Source organism: Branchiostoma lanceolatum, chromosome 4, assembly GCF_035083965.1.
Source record: "Branchiostoma lanceolatum isolate klBraLanc5 chromosome 4, klBraLanc5.hap2, whole genome shotgun sequence".
Taxonomy (NCBI): domain Eukaryota; kingdom Metazoa; phylum Chordata; class Leptocardii; order Amphioxiformes; family Branchiostomatidae; genus Branchiostoma; species Branchiostoma lanceolatum.
In genome coordinates, this window is record NC_089725.1 from 20,108,419 (window position 1) to 20,130,000 (window position 21,582).

The 21,582-nt window shown below is 39.6% G+C and overlaps 1 protein-coding gene across 4 annotated transcripts in view; it reads right to left on the bottom strand.

Moving 5' to 3' along the window:
• LOC136433202 (tyrosine-protein kinase receptor-like) overlaps positions 1-18,746 on the bottom strand; it is an 83,788-nt gene extending 65,042 nt beyond the window's left edge. For 3 of the 4 annotated variants that reach the window (XM_066425152.1, XM_066425149.1, XM_066425150.1), the window contains exon 1: positions 17,501-18,746. In XM_066425152.1, coding sequence (XP_066281249.1) covers positions 17,501-18,182 — 682 coding nt within the window. In that variant the 5' untranslated portion in view covers positions 18,183-18,746. The remainder of the gene's footprint in view (positions 1-17,500) is intronic. The other variant, XM_066425151.1, reaches the window with a different exon arrangement.
• Positions 18,747-21,582: the final 2,836 nt, after the last annotated feature.

Here is a 21,582-nt window from a genome sequence, read left to right on the forward strand (position 1 = left end):
GTTTTTCGCTGGTTTATAAGACAAATGTCACATCCGCTTCCTGCTCAACACAATTATTTACAATACAACTTATTAGAATCTCTTTTGCTAACCTACAACTGGACTCTAAGTGTGATTAATCATCAAAACGCCTCTTTGTTGCTACAACCAATGGCTACGGCACTACGGTGAATTTTCCCGCCGCCATATTCGTTACCCAGAATCCTGCTATTCGGCAGACGACAAACGTTTGCGAGGAACACTTTTTTGTCCAAATGTTGTGCGTGATAGTGGACTGATGGCGATATTTTCCTCAAAGTTTGCTCTTAGCACAAGCAGAAACACATGGACATAGTCGTATTACCATTTCTACGGCATCCAGCTAACGCCCCGATGAATAATGTACAAATTTCTATGACGGTGGGGGTGAACTTTGAGTGACGTTCTACCGACTCAACACACGGGTTAATCCCAGAGGCCTGATGTGTGCGGTACGGCCGTTTTTTCGTGTATTTTTTTTACTTGGACACGTCTATATCCATAGCTGCTGTATAAAATGTAATAAGCGGTAAGATATTCAAGACGAATCTTCTCTCCCGAATTAATGTTCACCCCTGTCCGACAGCACCGTCATTGTGCGTGCGGCGGACGGTAGTTTCAAGTTGAAATTTTATGGTGTCAGCACGACTAGAGACAAAATCTACCATATTATATGATTAGTGCAAAGATAGTACATGACACTGACAGAATAATAGAAAAAAAGGATGGTTTATTGTTCTGCTAGATTGATTTCAGTCAACCATTATCGGAAAAATCCCGAATTTATGTTACCTAACGTTACATCCTGTGTCCGTTTCATTCTACAGAATCGCTGAACATTGCATTATAATCAACGACAGATATTGGCAAGGTCTGGCCTTGTGATTATTTTGTAATACGAGGGGTGATGAATAAGTCCTCGACCTCACCCAGAAATAAGGTGAACAACTCAAATTTTGGCGCGCAAATATATATATAAGTATAAGTCTTTTATCGATATCAACCAAATTTGAAATCATTGTGGTCATTACTTTCCAGTCGACGTCCTTTTTAATAAAAATAAAGGTGAACTGTGATCAGAGCTGTGTGGGTCGTGTTCCTCCTTCCATGAAATCTACGAAGACGTTGTCAAAATGCTTGATGAGGAATCCCTTCGTATTTCAACTGGAAAGAAGTGGGTATCTGCCTTTCAGCAAAGAAAGTTGACCCACACACCTCAGATCACAGCTCAATTATCTGTGTGTTTTTCCCTTCCTCTCACCTAATGTTATTGGGTGTTGTCTGCAAAGTAATGATCGCAATGATTTGAATTTCGGTAGACCTTCATAAAAGCTTTACACCTATAAAATAATCATGCCCTTCTGCTGCATGTACATTAGACTTTGTGGAGAAAAATTCACATGGCAGGCATTTCCACTGCATTTCATAACTACGGGGGTGTTCTTCAAAAGAAATGATCCTGAGGGGAAAATATTACAAAATATATCATTAGAGGAAGGGATCTAAAGAGAAAGTCTTAAGCCATAAGCCTAAGCCATCCATTTTGTCTTGTTTATGGAGGCAACATGTGGCTTGGTGGATGATACAGATAACACAGAAACACATTTAGAGGCTGGTGACAAATGTGGATAATAACAGCCATGTTTGGGTAATTGGCCCCAAGAGAAGATCACGCTGACAGCAATCCTGCCTCTCTCATCATGTAATCTAACTTCCTATGATCCCGGTGAAAAAGTTTAGAATTGTTCCAAATGTCACCCACAGACTCATAGAGGGATACCGCTCAGGGGAATCAGAGTAAATCTTCTATTTCCTTGTGTCAGAAAATTATTACAGGTAACCCTGTTTCGATATAAAAAGGTCGTAATAAAAGTGTGAATATGCACTAAATGTGTCAGGTTTCTTCACTGCACAAATTCCTTCGTGCTTTTGCTCTTATTCATCTCAACAATTTTTTTTTTCATCAGGAACGTCCCATAAAAAAATCCCTGCTGGGGTAGTAATAGGTTGTCATGTTATTTAGCTGAAAAAAATCATAAATATTGTCAAAGGGTTTGCAGCACAGATCCTCTATAAATTAAAATGCCCATTACAGATGTAATGCATATTGATATGACTGCTTGCAAAACATGCCTTCTTTTTTTTTCTTCATACATATTTATTTCATTTTTTCATATTTTGTTTATAATCATCGACAATTATAGTAATTTTCAAAATGCTTTCAATTATCTGTTTCTTTGAACAAACATTACATAATGTTACTTTTTTTTTACTGATTCAATGATTATACAGTCATGAATGTTCAACTAGTAACATATCTGTTCACCACTTTGTATGCGATACATAACCTGTACAGAATGCCATTTCCAATCAATAAGCAAGTCCATGATGGCTGAACCAAGCTTACTAAGGTTAGAGGAGGACGTAGCATAAAATCCACTGGCTGTTTCCTAAAAAGGGTGAGAAGAATACTAAAGAAAGGACTGCACGAAAATTACAAGCCTGGATAGCACATTCTGCTATTGGGTAGACAGAGCAAGGCTAAGGCAGCATAATAAAAAGGCTAAATGTTGTTTAGTTGGTAATGGCAGTAATGGTATTCCATCTTTCCTTCCAGTCAAAACCTGCCTGCATGTTGAATATGGCCCAGGTGAGGATAGATGGTTGGAGGATGGGGTGGTGATTAATTATGAAAACATGTTGGTGCACCTTTTTTTTTAAACAAAACTTTCTGCTTTTTGTCATTACCCTTGTGTCCAATAACTTTGATTTTTTTCAAAGAACTATAATTTAGAGCATTTTGATGCAGATATCATTTTCCATCCCCCTCCCCATCCTAACTGGTCCATCCCTCACAGCCTCACTGTGGTGAATACTGATTCAGAAGAAAGCCTACATGTATGTGATGTTTTCCTGTTAGTAGTCATTAATGGTGTGGGGTGTGCACAAGGAAATTGCTGTTGAGCCAACAGCACATTCATAGCTCACAGCTCACATTTCTCACAGTGCATGTAAATAAACTGCTTAGTTTTTATGCTTTCCTTCCTCTGGACAAAGCCTTATTATTTTGGACAAATAAAAGAAGGCTATGACACACTGCAGAATATGACACCTTGTCATTGATATCCATTTTCTAAAATGACTGTCATGTTACTGACACATACATGTGACATCTACAATAATAGAAAACATACATTATAATTACAAACAATCAGATACTCTTAATGATCCTATAGCAAGAAATTTAAAAAAATCTGTTAAGAAAAGTAAACTAACAAGTTGAAAATAATAATTTACCATGATATCAGAATCTAAGAACATCTAAGTTTCAACAAAAAACAAACTTCGAACCCTTCTCCATTAACTAAAACAAACCATGCAGAGTGTTTCCCCCCACTTTCACCATCCCTCTGGTACTCCATTTCATCACAGGCAGAATATTTACTACAGACCCACAGGGTCAGCTGATAGACCACTGGAGATATTCTCTTTTTGTAATAGAACATAAAGTAAAACAGTCAATCATAACCTTTACTGTACGGAAGGGGCCGGCAGAATAGTTATAGGATTTTAAGAAACAGGTTTCCAGACTTCAGACTGGTGCTCAGCCCTGAAATAGCCACCAAGTCTTTCCTTGGTACTGAAATGGCAATCCATACAGTAAGAGTACCTCAAAGGACATGTAGAGGATTTCTACTTACACCAGCTTGTTTTAACATTTTTCTGCACATGATTATGTAATGTAAAAAGCAATACAAGTTAATCAATACACACTAAAAATGGACATAAACCCAATATAAAACTGGAAAGAAATTAAGGCTTTTGCAGAATAGAACCGATTTCATGCAAGTGACATTTTTTGCAAAGTGGCAAATTAGTCACCATAGTTTCTTACAGTATTCTGCAGCTTCATGATGCAGAAAGATCTACAATATCATGTTCACTAATAGGATTACAAACACCATGGCCAATAGCTACTGGTTGATCATGACTCTAGTGTTGCAGTGGGTCTATCATCGAACAGTGCAGGTCAGGTGCAGGTAAACATCAGAAATACCTGCACAACTCCAACTATTTTGCAGAGACTGTCCTAATGTAAGCAGGTGGTATTTTGGGCACTGGACACTCATCTTGAGCATCATGCAGGTACAAAATACCAGGGATCCTTGTAAGTAAGAACTTTCAATGGTGCAGTAGGATGTTTCAGCTGGGATGACAAAAGTTACTCTTTACATTTTTTTTTCTTCTAATCTCAATCATACTGACAAAAGGCAGATTGCGCATCCATCAGAAATGATTGCACACTCAAACCCATAACATACGATATTCCTATAGATATTTGATCATCTACATATTTGGGATAAACTGGTTTCAAACTATATGCTCCCTTGACACCAGTGGAAAGATATTCATCTCAATGTTTTCAGAATCAATTCCCTCAAGATTACAAGAATGTTAGGCAAAAGTCAACATTTATGGTGCTATTTACATTATCAAACAAGAACTGCTGTAACCATGAAAATTTGCTTCAATGTGTAATATGTATGATACTTCACATTCATAATACCGTGTTTGATAAGTAAACAGCTAGCGCTGTTACAGTTAATATTTCACTTGGTCAGTTTGTTTCCTGTTCTGTTTTTGTTTTGTTCTTTTTTGCTGAAAAGTAAGCAATAAAACCTACAAAATCCTACTTTAATTCTTTATGGTAACAATTGAACCGGCCTATCTTGCAAAGTTCAGGCCCCCCTCTCTCTCCTTAGAGCAGACTGGGATCTATCCTTACTGTAGATACCGAGTCTCTTTTGTCCTCTGTGCAGAGGACGGGAGAGACTCAGTAGCTACAACAGGAATGGAAAACAGGCTAAGTACGGTCTTCATTGAAAATGTATTCTCCTTAAAATCAGTTCCATAGAAAAACAACCAGCCTACCCCCATATTTCCATCTTAATGGAATATCCCTTTGCGTCATAGATGCAAGAGAGACAAAACTATCCCTTACAGTATCATGCTTCCTCTAATCAATTATGGAGACCCACGTGTCTGGGCCATATCAAACATGTCATTACTGCTTCAACCTGATATTGCCCAGATCGCCTGACATGCCACTCCAGACCCGACTAATAGATGGATATGAAAGCATGCCATCTCCACTTAACCCGATGTTGTCCATACTGTCTGCAATGTTATGTTAGACATCTAGACATGGAAAGGCTGCTGTTTTGACTATAACTTTACAGAGCTTTATGTAAACATTTGGACTTCAATGAAATGAAATCCAAATGAAAAAGTGCAATATAAAACAAGTGTTCTGTAGTTTGAATAATGAGAATGAGTCTTGAGATGTTAAGCAAGATTAGGCCTAAACTTCTCTTTATCAGTCGTTGTGTTTCAGATGTGTTGGCAAACATATGACAACTATGAAAAGTCATACAAATCTGTTGCATTAAAAGAAAAATAAATCAAGAGAATTATCATCATATGTACCATTTCAAGATATAAATGAGTAAAAAGATCATGTAGTGTGTGATCCTATATATCCTATGCAGCTATCATCATAATGAATATTCATATAAGATAAAATGGAGACTAAAGATGTTTTAAAAGGGCATTGCAATGAATCTTCATACACAGTAGAGCTTTAGTTATAGTTTACATGACAAAAATACTTACATGTAATGTTAGTGGAATCATGATTGAAGAAACATGTTTATACAGTCAACTGTTCAAATTTCAAGTAGTTTCTTTCTAAATGCAAATCCCTTTTGCAGCTCTAACATAAGCTGCATGAGATACATGAGATGCAGTGTCACAAAACACAGTTACTGTTGTAGATAATAGTAATACAATAATACATATAATAGCAATAGTATACAGTGTGATAAAAGAAAAAAAGGTTTTCTACAACTATTCATGCTAAGTGACTTGAGTGATCCTGACAATCAATTCAAAGCTACATGCTTCATATCTCAAACAGTCACTGCCCATGCTTGTCTATGCCTACAAAATTGGACAATTTACACTTCAAAGGCTCTTGTTTGATTTGAACCTTTTAAATCATTAAAATATTTCAAGTTATCACATCTACAACCTTCATGGTTGGGTGCTTGTCATGTTTGAATGTTTGGACAAAAACTATCATGCATGAGTGACTGTATTTTTTGAACTGTGAGTAACATCCATGAAAATCTCATGCATCAATGGTGGCAAAATTTCAACTGTCGTGCTAGTACCTTCCTTCACACAAAAGTAACAAAACCATTGAACATGTTTGTACACACATTGTTATGCTTGAATAGCTCTGATTCATAATCTTGTAACATTCCTTACAGGCTTATCCTTAAATTATATGACATAGTTTGTCGGTAAATGGAATAGAAGGTTACTCCAAGTCACCTTCTCATTCATTCATCTAGTACGCTGCCTTTAAACATAGACAAGAGTTCGAAGATCTCCCACCCGAGAAATATCTAGAGCTTCTCGCGTATGTCTTGTTTAATTTCAGTTTGTCAATTATGCAAATAAAATTTTGATTCAAATTAAATGTGTCCATCAATATCTTCATGTCACTCTACAGTGAACATGAATGTCACTCTACAGTGAACATGACTTGCATGAAGAAATTGTGAAAACATAGACGGATCTCCCCATAAATTAGTAGCCTCTTCCATTGACCCCATGACCTGGAATATCTGTCATTTCTGATAAACAACTAGTTCTACCACCAATAAGCTCTCCTTCCTGTTGCTCTTCCAAATCTGATGTTTGCAGTGCCACCATCTTCAAGCTCACTTCCTGACACTCTACAGTGTATTCAAATAACTACAAAACACAAGGATACAAATAACCAAACAAATACACAAGAACACAAACATCCAGGCAATATTAAAAACAAAACCTCCGTACACAGAGGCAAATCTAACAGTTCCAATAAACTTGACAATAAAATGCATAACAGCTTGTGTCCTTCAGGTTTTGTCAGTGAAATCAATAAATTTTGTATTATGATAGCAGAAAATAATTTCTTGGCAGGAACGCCTTCAGCCTTGTGGCAAATAATTTCAAATTAAGTTTGCAACTGAATGAGCCTGGGTGGGAAGTTATGGTCTTGCTTTGTACTAAAAAAGATCAGATAAGACACTGCAAGCATGTTAGCAGACTCTTTATGTTCAGATGGCTATCCCTAAGATAGCCATTATAGCTCTGCCCTTGGTGCTGAAACTGTAATCCAATCTGCCTGTAGCTGTGTGATTAGTGTTAAACATCAAAGTACATGCCAGCTTCTTACTCCACAAGATACATATTCCTGTGATAGAACTCATTTTCATGTTCTACAAAGGAAACGCTCCAAGCAAGGATGTACTGAAAGTCTGTTAGAAGGTGCTGTTCTTAATTCATTAGAGATGAATGAATAACTGTAATGCCTTTCTATATTATCAACCCTGGAACAGCCCATGACTAAGCCTGAAAACATATCCTTCACACTTCATTCTCCTCTCATATCAAACAAGACAAAAACCAATACAAGTACACAGGAGGAATATTCAGTCACTAATTGCTTCTAGAGAGAATATTATGGTTTCAGCACTAAACAGAATCAATCAAAACAATTTTTGTTTTCTCATTACAATTACAAGAAGAGCTGAGTTAAAAGAAGATGGACAACCAGAATCACATTGAGGAACATAAAAGTACAGATAAAGGACTCTGCATAGTCCCTAAGTGATCCTCTCCTATGGAAACTTTACTGCTTAAGAAAGTGGTGAGTAGCAAATTGAACAGTTCCCCTGTTTATGATCTGTTAACAATACTTGCATCTTATCAAAGGGTGCTAGCACAGAAAATAGTCATTTGTGCTTTACTTATGGATGCTTGCAATAGTGTATTACCGTAATAGACTTGCCACTTTACTCCTCGCAACACCAGTTAGCACATCATGACAATCAGTACAAGTAGCATGGGGGACTTTCATCTGTATTTTCATGCTCACTCAGGCAGACAGAGCTACAGAAGGAGTGCAATTCCATGCATATTAAGTACAGACTACTTTCAGGCTGTCAGTAAAATATTATGTAATTCTGATATAGTCTGAGGTCATCAGCTTAGTATACATTAATTCATTCTCTTACATCAGAGAAAACATGGGTTGATGTGGCAACAATTATGAAATGGTGAGTGCCTGGCCTTCCATTGGCATTGCAATTATTTATTCACAAACATGTCATGGATGAAAGTGGCCAGAGTTTTTGTTTCTTACAGGTTTGCATACAGATGAAACATTACTGATCTATAAGAAGAGACATAAAATTTGCAAAGCTGCACTGCCTCTGTCTGGCTGTCATTGTGATCAAGAATATACAGATTTTATAAAAATGAAATTCTAGTGAGTTTATCAGGATGTCAAGCATTATAAATGTATATGGCTAACTCTACAAATATCTATGACAAAATGTATGGCTTTATTGATTGATGGAGATGTTGCTATATATCTAACCAAAATGTAATTTTTGTGACATCAATAATGCAGAAACAGATTAATCAAGAAGAGGCTGCTGACTATGAATAAATCTATGTTATGTGATGCTTGTTTACTGCACAATTCTGGATAGAACTGCCATTTATAAATTAGCTTTGTTATCTGTTCTCAGCTATTTGTTAAATGGAGCACACCAAAAACAACAATCAGAATTTTAAGACAGATGGCTGCTATGCCTTGCAAGGTCACCCATGATCTAGACAGAGACTCAAGCAACTGCTATGTTAGAAAAGTTCAAGGTTAAAGTTCATTGATTGAACATTCCATCTAAAACCATTTGTAACCTTCACTGTACATGTAATAGCACAACAGAGAATACACAAACTATGTATTGCTTCCTTCCTTCCATCCTTCCTTCCATCCTTCCTTTCTCCCTCCCTTCCTTCCTTCCTTCCTTCCTTCCTTCCTTCCTTCCTTCCTTCCTTCCTTCCTTCCTTCCTTCCTTCCTTCCTTCCTTCCTTCCTTCCTTCCTTCCTTCCTTCCTTCCTTCCTTCCTTCCTTCTTTCCCTCGTTCCTTCCTTTATTTCAACAATGTCTACAGGTATTACCTGCTATGCTTAACCTGGCCTCCCCAGCAACATGCCAATCTCATTTTGCGGTACGTACATGTAGTATTCCCATCGATTTGGGGAAACTACATCTCATACATGCCAACTGCACTTAATGCTCACCCATTAGTCTCACAATATTCTTCCTTTCTGTTCCTCTGAGTATTCTATATTCATAATGGTTGCCAAGGATTCCATAAAAGAAGTAAGAAAAATAGCATTGACTTCATTTCTAAGACATGGTAGTTACATGTACATGGTAAATTCGGACCTTGTGTGCATGTCTCTATGTTACATGTGGAGACTCACATGGCAGTGGCAAATGTAATCATGTTGTCCTTTCTTCTCCAAGCATCAGCCTTGCCAGGACATTTTCCAAGTCATTATCACTCACTGGCATGCAAAGCCTGAAAATGTTGTAGAAATCATCACAAATGAAATGTAGGACCCCTTAGCTTTTCCAGGAAACTGCTTTTGGGATATTGAATGAGCAGAACGGCTGCGTCGCGTAGGACGGGACATATTGATTTGATGCGGGGACTCAATAATTCAGTGGCAGAAGCAGTCATGCTTCACCTCCTCCTTTGCAGGGAACCGTCTCCTTTCAAGGTCATAGGGTGTCTGCCATAGTCTCCTGATGCAAAACTGCATCCTATCTGTCCTCCCAAGGTTCTGCCATGAACTGGGCTTAGAAGCATGCGTTGTAAAAGTACAATATATATGATATTTGGAAGATTTTCAATAGATCCCTTGGTAGTATATTTTACAGATAGCACTCAAGGGGGCATTGCATTCATGTGGTAAGGGTATGGATAACATGCCATTCAAATCACTGCTGCCATACTGTCTTTTTTGTGGAGAACCGAGATAAAGAAAGGATTTCTTTTCAAGCCCTAGAATTTTGAAGCAGGCAAGTTCAAGAAACAAGAATTCAGTATGACCCAAAGATGATGTGCTAGGCATGAAGAATGTTGGTATCCTTGCTTTGATTTCATGTACATTTTTGACACAAGTATTGCCCTCTAGCACCAGCCACTTCCGCACATTTCATGACTGGTATGGACAAATTACACCAGCACTAATATCAGCCTAAGAAAAATGTTGTATCATTAATCTTGCAATATAATGATGTCAAGCATCAAAGCAGAATGTGTGGTGCGGTATTCTTGAAAGTAATAAGCTAGATTTGTGACTCCTGCAGTGCTCTTTTTTAAGAATCTCCAAACTTATCATGTTTTCAAATCTTTTGATTGCTCTGTACCTTCTTCATACACTGTCTGTGCATAATGTAGTGCTTGTAGTTTGCAGGTAGAAATACACAGTGGATGACAGACCTTACAATAAGATGACTTGCCAAACAAGAAATGGCATGGAATCAACCAATCCTACATGCCCAGGGCTGCAACATCATTTCAGACCATGTAACAAAATTTCTTGCTGATTAAAATGTCTGTCTGATGTTCACCTCCCACACAATGTGTGTCACAAGACCAGCAGGTGATTCCGTGGAATGTACCAAGTAATGACTTTCCACGGGATGATTGACAGTAAATCAGACTGTAGCACTGCTTGTTACATATATTGCTTCTTACTGTCCAAGAATTTTCATGATGAAGGGCGTAACTGTTCTGAATTTTCATGATGAAGGGGGTAACTGTTCTGAATTTTCATGATGAAGGGGGTAACTGTTCTGAATTTTCATGATGAAGGGGGTAGCTGTTCTGAATTTTCATGATGAAGGGCGTAACTGTTCTGAATTTTCATGATGAAGGGGGTAACTGTTCTGAATTTTCATGATGAAGGGCGTAACTGTTCTGAATTTTCATGATGAAGGGGGTAACTGTTCTGAATTTTCATGATGAAGGGGGTAACTGTTCTGAATTTTCATGATGAAGGGCGTAACTGTTCTGAATTTTCATGATGAAGGGCGTAACTGTTCTGAATTTTCATGATGAAGGGCGTAACTGTTCTGAATTTTCATGATGAAGGGGGTAACTGTTCTGAATTTTCATGATGAAGGGCGTAACTGTTCTGAATTTTCATGATGAAGGGCGTAACTGTTCTGTTTTAACTCCTGTTTTAGCTCCTGCTGCTATAACTTTTCATTTTCTGCTACTTCCTGATCACTCAATTCCCAAACAGATAACCCTCAACATCAAACTAGAAAAGTAAGCGAGGTATTGCATAATTACGTTATTCTATATCTTTCCTTAAGATAGAATAATGGAGGAAGCTAACAAAATGAAGATGATAACAATCAAATTTGAATGCATATGGATAATGAATTATACATGATTGTATTAGTTCTTCACATCTGTGATCTGCATCTTCACAATGCAAATGATGATTGTAGATTGCAGAATCTTCAGGTCAGGGAATTACAGAAAGTGTATAATTACATAGATGCATGTAATACACTTTTTCATGCACACAAATTGTATATTTTTTCATGGTTTCTACTCATAGGTCAATATTGTAATTTAACCTTAAAAGACAGGTCCTACATACATCCATATACATCCTTATACTTCACTCACTTAGATGTCCAATTACCAAGCATTCGGTATGCCTAAACACCTCACCCGACCTCACCCGACCTCATCCAAGTCTAAAATGCAGTGTATACAGGGTAGGGACATGATTTGACGTTCTGGATTCGTTAAATATGCAATTATGAATGCAAAACAAGCAGCAAACTCTACGTATTTACCAGTACAATAACTTATTGCGTACAGTTATTGTGTAAAAATTAACTGTACACAAAGTGTTTTTCAGCCTCGAATACACACACGTAGTGTGTATTCATTGCGCCGGCCGTCTTGACCTCCCTTTACTTATAAAAACGGGTAAATATTTAGAGTTTGCTGCTTGCTTTGCATTCATAATTGCATATTTAACGTATCCATAACGTATCCATCAAATAATGTCCCTGCCCCGTATACACTGCATTTTAGACTCGGATGAGGTCAGATGAGGTCGGATGAGGTCGGGTGAGGTGCTTAAGCATAAGCATTAAGAATATTTCACAGTGGGATGTCCCTGTAGTTCAACTGGTAGCAGCCTCACAGTAATACTCCTGGTTCCAGTTAGTTGCTTACTGGTTGCTAACCCCCGTTTAATCCTCATGGGGCAGGATATGTCTGTTGGATCTTTCGGAAGGGATGTAAAATGGAGGGTCTGCATGCCCTTTTTCGTTAAGCGTTACGAGCGATTCTAATTCACCGTTAATCGTTGCCAGCCGCCCTGAATTTACCGTTAAGCGTCATCGGTATATTAATCGTGAAGTGTTACTGGTCGTTTTAATTCTACGTAGCGCGTTATTTCTCATCCTGAATTCAACGTTAAGCGTTATTGAGTAATTCCTCGTTACGCAGGAAATAGCGTTTCAGTGAGTCAAGATTTCAAAATTTTCCCCGGGGAGCACACGACTCCGGGGAAAATGTGTCGGGAGGGTGCCCCCATCCCCCAAAAAATGAATCCCCCAAGCTGAAACACTTCTGTCTGTTTTTCACTCTACCAGCAAAGTTTTCCCCTCAAAATTCAGGAAATTAAGCGTTTCACGGTTCAAGATTTTAAAATTTTCCCGGTCAGGTGCATGTCGGGCCTCCGTCGAAAAATATTGTCAGGAGGGCGTCGCCCCCAAAAGCTCAAGCTGAAACACTTCTGTATTTTTTCACAAACAGAGACATCATTAAACTTAACTCACATTACCAGTAAATGCATCCAAGAAATAGCGTTTCAGCTTGTCAAGAAATTTCCCCGGGAGCGCAGCTCCGGCGAGGTCTCAAAAATCAAGCTGGAACTGTTCTGTATTTTTTTTTTTACAAATAGAGATAAAAGTCATAAAACTTATCAAAATTCCCCCCTCAGAATGTAGGAAATAGCATTTCAGAGGGTCAAGATTTCAAAATTTTCCGGGGAACCATGCCCCCGGGACCCCCTATTATTGTTGCGATCATGAACATTTAGTCCCACCATTACGTGTCGCTGCCGAATTTAAAGGGTTCGGAGCAGGCGTGCAAGAATGCATGGCATACCAGGTCTTTTGCCACAAGATCAGGGCGACGAGTAGCAATCAACCGTCGTCTTCAGGGGTATCTCATGTTCTAAATCTATTGAATTTACTGTTAAGCGTGATCGGCCGGCCCGAATTTACCATTAAACGTTATCGGCCGGCCTGAATTTACCGTTAAGCGTTGCCAGGACCCTCCCATGCAGACCCTCAAAATGGGGTCCTGTGTTCTAGGAGGTGCCTTGAGCATGTTAGAAGGGATTGGCTAGCAATCCTCCCTGTGAAAATATACACTGCTACTGAAGGAAACTTGCCACTAGGCACTACAAGAGCCTGAATGAATGAATGAACAAATGAACGAACAAACAAATGAATGCAGCAACAAAAAATATTTCAGAATGTCGGGTCCCGTCATATTCCCATCGACCACAGTGCCTACAATGGTCAGTGACCTGAACTGGCAGAAATGATGTTGCGTCCTGCAGGAGCTAAAACGCTGTGAAGTAGAGAGGAAATTGGACTGACTGATAAGCCGGCCAGGTATTGCATGTGGAAGAATTGCATCACGTTATCTCTTCTCTCTGCCCCTCCTGAAACTTCATATCAAACTATTATTCCAATAGTCCATTTGGGCTATGATGGTAACAGTCACCATCAGATATTGAAAGATAGCAATTTCGAGATCAAAAATGATGTTATTTTGTGTCTTAAATAAATACAGTTACAAAATGCACATTATTTGTGGGTAAAAACAAACCAATTCTTTTCTGAAATCAAGAAATCAACAGCAGTGCTCCATATGGAGTATGAATGTATGTTAATGCTGCCATGGCTATCCTTAGTTTTGTAAATGGTTTCTGGCCTCGTACGTGCGTACGACATGCATGACTTGCCCCAAGATCACATCATGAAGAACCCAATCTAACACCACAATGAAATTGCCACCCCAAGGTGGCCATCATCAATTTTTTTGTTCATTGTAACGCTTCCTTGCATCATCCTCTTGGCTACTGCTTGATACAAGCTAACTTGATGCTATTGGAGACTGCAGAAGATGGTAAATCTCCCTCTATAACCAGTTCTCATACCTAGTTCATTAATGGGATGTACTACTGACCACCTTCCTGTACTGCTGACAGGTTGCTTGAAAAAATCTCTGATATGAATTAAGTGTTCAGGTTTAAGGTAAGTAACTATTCAAATGCTCAGTAATGAAACAAAAATTGCACAATGTTCATGTACCATTATGAAACATTATCAGAGCTCTGTTAGGTTAAACTAATTGGATAGTCCATTAACCTACCAAAGTCAGATTTCAGGAACATTAAGTAAACATCAAGGAAATTTTATAGAATGTACTTGCATACATGTAACGTAAGGTGACCAGTTAACGTCTGATTTATTCAAAACATATTTATCTTAAAACCGTGAGGACAGAGCCAAATGTTAAACCCATGGGCAGATATATCAGCTCTTCTAAAAAGAAAATGCATGGTCTGTAAGTTTTTTCCGCCTGTTTAACGCCTTGCGAGCATGTATTTATACCAATGTATATGATGTAAAATTGTGCTAGCATAACCCATTATCGTCCACTTCAGTCTTTTCCCTTCTGGCGCTATGCTTGAAGAACATAGACCATAAAAAAATGCACAGTAACTATCCAAAGTGGTCTACATACAATTAATAGTAAAGTCATTATGTTTGACCCGCCGCTTGCTTGACGCGATGGAAGAAAACAATTCTAATCAGTGAATTTCAACGACATGCGCGGCACGTGGTGTTCACGTGATAAACGCATGGCTATTATGTTTTGCCGTGCAAAAATTAACCTCCGGTGCGGGGGTCGCTAGCTTGTATCAAACCTTCCTAAAACTGGTAAGAGTTTCAAACCTCGAATCACCATGGATAGTCTGAATATCAAAGAAAGGTTTAACGTCAGCTATTTTTAAAAGATACTAGCTATCGTGTAAGTAAGAAACACATGATGAAGTACGCGGTGTCGAATCACATATGAAATACGTCATGCACGACCATTCCGTGCAACTTGTTGTTACTGGTTCAGGAGTTTATTATGTTATGTCGCTGGACGGAAACCTTTTTCGTTGTTTTATATAAAAGAGAGAGACAGCTAAGGATCATACTTATGACGTTCTTTATTGCTCATGAGAACAGGTTTTGGCATAATACACCGCGACTTGTGGACATGACCCAAACTGGACGTAAACTGCTCCCGCATGTAAATAGGACACGTTATGTTATATTTTTTCTTTACATAGCAAAGCCAAATCACCAAGTCTGACCTCAGCCTTTTATTTCTTTTTTGTTGTTGTTGCTTCTTATCATCAAAGAGGAACATAAATAAATGAATAAATAAAGAGGAACATCTAGATCTACATTATCAACTACATGTAGAGCTACAGTATTTGGGAATTGTGCTTGTTCATTTGTATGAAGGAACTGCCCTTAGCTTTTCCCAGATAGAAACTATTGTCAGCCTGTCAGTTGAATCTTCCATCAGACCTGACAAGCCTGTAGAGTGGGGTAAGACCAACTTAATGGGATTTACATCTGCAAGTGTCTCCACAGCGGGATTGTGGTGCACCTATGAGGACCTTACGTGGGAGTTTATGACTTTCTTGCTCACTCTACTGCCTTAAGCTAAATCCCTTAATCTGTTCATATTAGAGTGATTCACAGTCTGGTTTCCCATCACCATATATATGCTATTAAAAGCTTGAGAAGGAATTTTCTACTGATGTTATCACTAAATGTAATAACATTCAAGTCAAAAGTAATGTCTATCACACTCCACAGAATACAGAATGTTACAGTTTGCTGAAGTCTTTGCGGGTTGTGAATTCAAATGATACCGTCCCTTCTTTTATTTGGTGCTAAAAGAAGGGACACTGCAAATAAAGGAGCAACTATAGGTTAAGATGGTACCCAATATGTATGATAAATGATGATATCTACACAGAGCACAGAAATATGGTGGTTGTTATTGATAAGATTATTGTCTCTTGATACTGATGGCAAACAGGGAACCATTCTTTTTCAGGCAAAAAATTCTTAACTCAACATCACCATTTCACCCATAAAAAGATCAACATCGTTTTTTCATATCATGAAGTGTGACTTCTTACGGTGAAAAAGCCAAGTACAGGAAATTAACTTAGTTAGATATAAAATGCCACAGCAGGTTTTGACCTCACATGCTGCCAATCAGATTAAGGTGAAGTAATCTGCCTTAAGTAGCTTATCTCCCTGCTGGTACATGAAATCCATGATTACATGCCAGATCAATTTTTCCTTCATCTTTCCTAAAAGGATTGTTCCATTTGGGGAAAAAATGGACACAGTCTGGAGATTTTGTACCTAATAACACGAAGGAATAATTAAGAGGATTTTAAAGCATGATTCTAGTTGCATGAAAGGCAGGTTGGATTACTCTGTTCCTCCCTTTTAATAGATGAAGCCTATATCAGCCTCTTGAGTAGGAGCTGTAGGTTTCTTTTGGACAAAACCACCAAAAGGCTTTTCAATCTGGCCAGGGAAAATTGGTGTTGTACTTGGCACCACATTAACTAAACTTCCAGCCAGAAATATGTAAAACGTCATAATCTGTTGGAAGAAGAAATATTTCTGCAATGTCAAATGTACAAAGATGAGACTTTGCCTACAAAACCTCACTGACTCAGAGGACTAGTGGAACAACCCTCACCAGGGCATGCGCAGGCTTATCGCACTATTCACTGAAGTTTTTCTCTGACAGTTCATATTAACCTCTGGCTAGTGGTAAACCACATCTGTCTGACGATATATTGCACATGCAGCCTGTGTAACGAAGCACATCCAATACATACACGCACAACGGAAGAAACAGAGCATGCTGAGCTGAGCTACTATGTGCTTTTTCTTACAGATCCTGACGGACATACAGAAGAATGTGCCACAAAGTGCGAAATTCACACTATACTTTGCAACGACAAAAAACAGGCGTTTCAAACGAAGACATCAAAAGAATCTTAGGAGCAAACAGAACCGAGTCCTTTCCCCCATCTTGTATCATAGCCGTCGTCACCGTGTTTTGATCATCTGCAGCTTCAACGAAACGTTTCTAACGTGTCAATCAGGAACATGAAAATCCTCCACCTTTTCATTGCACGACATGTACATCGCTTTCTAACCTCATATTTCAATGTCAATGAAACCACACGACTGTAAAGCTTCCCACTTACCAATCTTGTAACTAATATATTCTAGCAGCGTCCTTGCAACAAAACCGCTGCGGGGCTCGTGACACCGTATCACGGACAACCCCGCGTTTGCATGTCGTTGCCTTTGAAACGTGTTATCGGGATGTGTGTAAGGTTTCAAACAACCCACCTTGAATGACAGCGCTTATCTGTGGTCTTCTGTCAGGGCGAATGTCTTCCTTGGAGTAAAACTGGACGTTCCCCTCCCCCTGGGTCCAGAGGAGCACTCCAAAACTCGAGTCCCGGCCATCCAACCATTCTTGTAAAATCTGTCCCATCTCTATCCGAAGATACCCTGATCCCTGCTGACAGTCCCGCACGTTCAGCCTTGACTCCGAGCGGGGTGGGGTTGCGTCTCCTGTCCGGCCTGAAGTGTCAAGAAACGCCTGCTTCCACTTCTTCCCGGAAACCCTGTTGACAAAAGTGGCTCGCCTACTCCATCTTCGTAGCACTTTGCTTAAGAAAACCGTAGTTTGTTCATCCAGGGGTTCCACAGAGGGCCCGGAGAGAGACACATAAGGCCTGCACCGGAGTATCAGCTCAGCTCGTTCCACTTTCAGACTACCTTTATAATTGTAACGGTACGTGAAGCTGTTACTTTCCAATAAGGACGTAACGTTAAAATACAATAGACTTCTCGTTTTCGGCGATCCCCCGACCTCCAACAACTCCATCTCGTTTGAATTTTCCGCCACCATCTCTCCAATAAACGTGTCCCGGGTAACCTCCAAGCTGGCCGCGCCGCTCTGTCCAGCACTGCACCCGCCGAGACAGCCCAGCAAAGCTGCGAGTAGGGGCAATAATCTCGCCATCTCGTCCGGCAAACCTCCTTCCTGCTCAGCCGGTACGTCCTAGTTGTACGCCTGGCCACAAAACGCAAAGTTTCGCCGGGAACATGGAGAACGCGATGCAGAGAGAGTCTGGGAAAATTCCTTCAGACTTGCGCCAGGCACAAACCCCACTTGATCTTGGCCCCTCCCCCAATCTCCGCCTCCGACAGCCAGTCCCCATCCCACTCTCTCATTGTTCAGTGTCATCGACAAGCGGTTCAAACCCTCACAACAGAAGATGTCGGCTCGGCACAGGTAAAAACGGCACGGCGCGAATGGGATTCGGCTGGAAAACAAGAAGGAAAATCCCGCGGTTAGGGCCACTTCCCATCGCAAATGACCAAGGGAAGATCGGCTGAACATTTACATGAACACGGGAGCTTCTCTTGCGCCGGAAGCTCGGGACGATTTCATTACAGCGGGAATCACGGGGGTGTACTAATATCTTTATTCCCATATCGGCATTTCATTTTGAGGTCGGCAGGACGTCCGAGTATTAAATGCGATTGGCGAGGATAGACGCAATTTCCGTTTCATTGATCATTCCTTTTCTCTCTCTTTTATTCGCTGTTTCAACTAGTTTTGCTGCCTAAATTTTGTAATCGGATAAAATTTCACGTTCCACGACAACATTTACAACGTTCCTTCGGGTATAGCCACGTCTCTTGAGAGCATGTGAAATATTGAAAACGACATCTGCCCGCATCCACAATATATATATTGTCACGTTTGAAACACACAATGTATTTACGGCAAAAGATGGTTGCTCAAGCAAAATTTTGTAACAGTCAGACGTTTCAGACAGCATCTTATCTTTCGTCAGATAGCGGATGCTGTCGGAAAGGAATGACTGTTTCAAAATTTTATCCAGTTGCTTGAGTAACTGTTTTTTGGCGTATCTTATTACCTGGATGTCTGAACTTCATCAGCACCATAAAATATTATGTATTTGTTACAGCAAAATTACAATTCAGGAATATCTGACTGGAGGTTTGTTTTTTTACAACATTCCTGAAACATCAGTTAACGATTGAAACATATGCGTTTGTTTTTAAAGCTGAACGAAAGGACTAAAGTACTAGATACTTTTGTTGCAGGAACAGGAGGGGTTTTGAGACATTAATCAACAACCTGCTGTCCTGAGCTCAAGCAATTGGCATCAAAAGGATGCCGTGTGGGGCCGCAAACCTTTTCCTGAAATTTAGAGGCGTGAGGCGCCCTTGATTACAATCGATCGGCATCCATTTCATAAAATCTCTCCCCGACCCAACAGCAATATCCGGACTTCCAAAGAGAAGCAATGGATTTAACACGGCGTTATTTTTGACGGGTTGGTTGGCCACGATGGGACGTTTGGGTTATTACAGATCAGTTGAATCACCGTTGAACCTGATAAAGATGAAAAGGAAGATTAAGAATTCAGACCATCGTGAGGCAAAGGTCACATAACCAAAAAAAATACTTTATTTCATCTATGAAACTGTTCAAATAAATGTATGCCCCTGGCTGCCATTTGGACATAGGTTTGCTAGATAAAACGTAGTTGATCCCGGGCCATGACATGGAACTTGTGCAGAGAAATCATCATGTCAGAGTTCTGCCTATGGAGAACCATTTTACATTGTACACGGCGTCTATTACACGAGATATGGGAAATTCTCCTAATTGGCCTTCCGAGGTTACCATCAGTGCATCTTCAGTGAACCATGTCCTGCCAAATATACTAGTACTAATGGTCTCAGAATCTGAACACATAAAGCACAGACTGTCGGCACAAAACGTTTGCAAAACGATGCGGAAAATGATCCAAACTCTTCTTTTCTACGTACTAGTGACATACTGTATCTTTTGTCTAGTTTTAGTCGACCCCATTGTTCTTACCGATGTATTATAGGGATATTACGTTGACTGAAAATCTAAACGTCCGTACTATATAACAACGAGAGAATCATAATTACGAAAGAAGGTAATGTTTTCCGCTGTGCTATGGTCGACTGGATGTGGATGTATGTATGTATGTTTGTATGTGTAAACAGCATAACTCCGGAAGCTGTGGATGGATAGTCATGTACATGACTATTGGTAGGTGGGTAGGCGCTGGGAGACGCAGGTCAAGTTCGATAATGGGCCTCCTGGTGGCTTGCTACGGTGATGCAGCGGAACATCCGGGTTTGAGATCTCTTGTTCTGGAAGTGCCGTGGTCATTAGTGGTGGATAGCTCTTGTGGCATTTGGAAGTAAATTGAAGGTGAACACCACCAAACAAACAAAAAACCTATGCAAATCAGGTACTCATTTGTAGAACTGATGAGAAAATACCAGGAATAGTCTTCTTTGCTAGGATAATATAGGACTTTCATACTATGACCAAACTGTTATTTGGGTAGACAAGATCATCCTCTGGTATACCATATGTAAATGAGGACATTATATTTGCATAACCAGTGGGACACTTTTATAATACATCATTCGTTAAGGTTGACATCATTTGGGGATGGTACGGGGTCATGGAACTCTAATTCCGCATAATTCCGCATAATTCGATTCTATGTCTTAAGTCAATCTGGCCACGATCCTTTGCCTCCGATGTCCCTACTTGGAATGATCAAACTCTCCCCTGAAGCAGGGTGCTAGAGTAAGATTTACAATTACTATTATTTCGCAAGACCTGCTTTATATATCTTGTCTTATTCCTGTAGGTGCACCCATATGTCAGTAAAAGATGGTTACGATTGTATCGCAAAACCAGAGCAGTAAGTACATGCACCGTGATGTAGTACAGAAAAAGGAAGAATAGCACAGAGGTCTTCATTGATACCTACAACATCATTCGTTGGCCTTGATAGTTAGAATAACAATTGAATATCTAATCGAATGAATGACTCGCTAGTTTTTCTTATGCCGTTATTTTCTGTCCTTGGCTATCTCCAATAATTGTCAATGCCGAGTTCCCATGTTCGTTTGTGGAACAGAAACTAGACTGGATGTGCTGAGTTGCTTGGGATATATTGGAACACTTTCCAGTGCGTAGATAGTGCACTTTATCAATAGATTAATCTCGTATACACAAGATGCACCAGAGTAAAAGTCAGCATTTGTTTGCTGCTGTTTTACTATTCAGCACCTGTGTTTATAGGACCTGCCACTAAGACGGAGCACTTGTGCCCTGTTATCACGTCCGTGCGTGTGCGTTTCCATGTGCGCTTCATCCGTCATCCCTGGGGCAAGAATATTGCATTCCCTATCGTTTGTTGTCTACCATGTTCATAATGTACAGGCAAGTCACAGACAAGTATTCTTTCTTCAGGTATGTTTTCCTTAACAGTATTAACCCTGAATTATTCAGCGATTTCATGATCCATTTTTATCTGCACTTCCGCTGA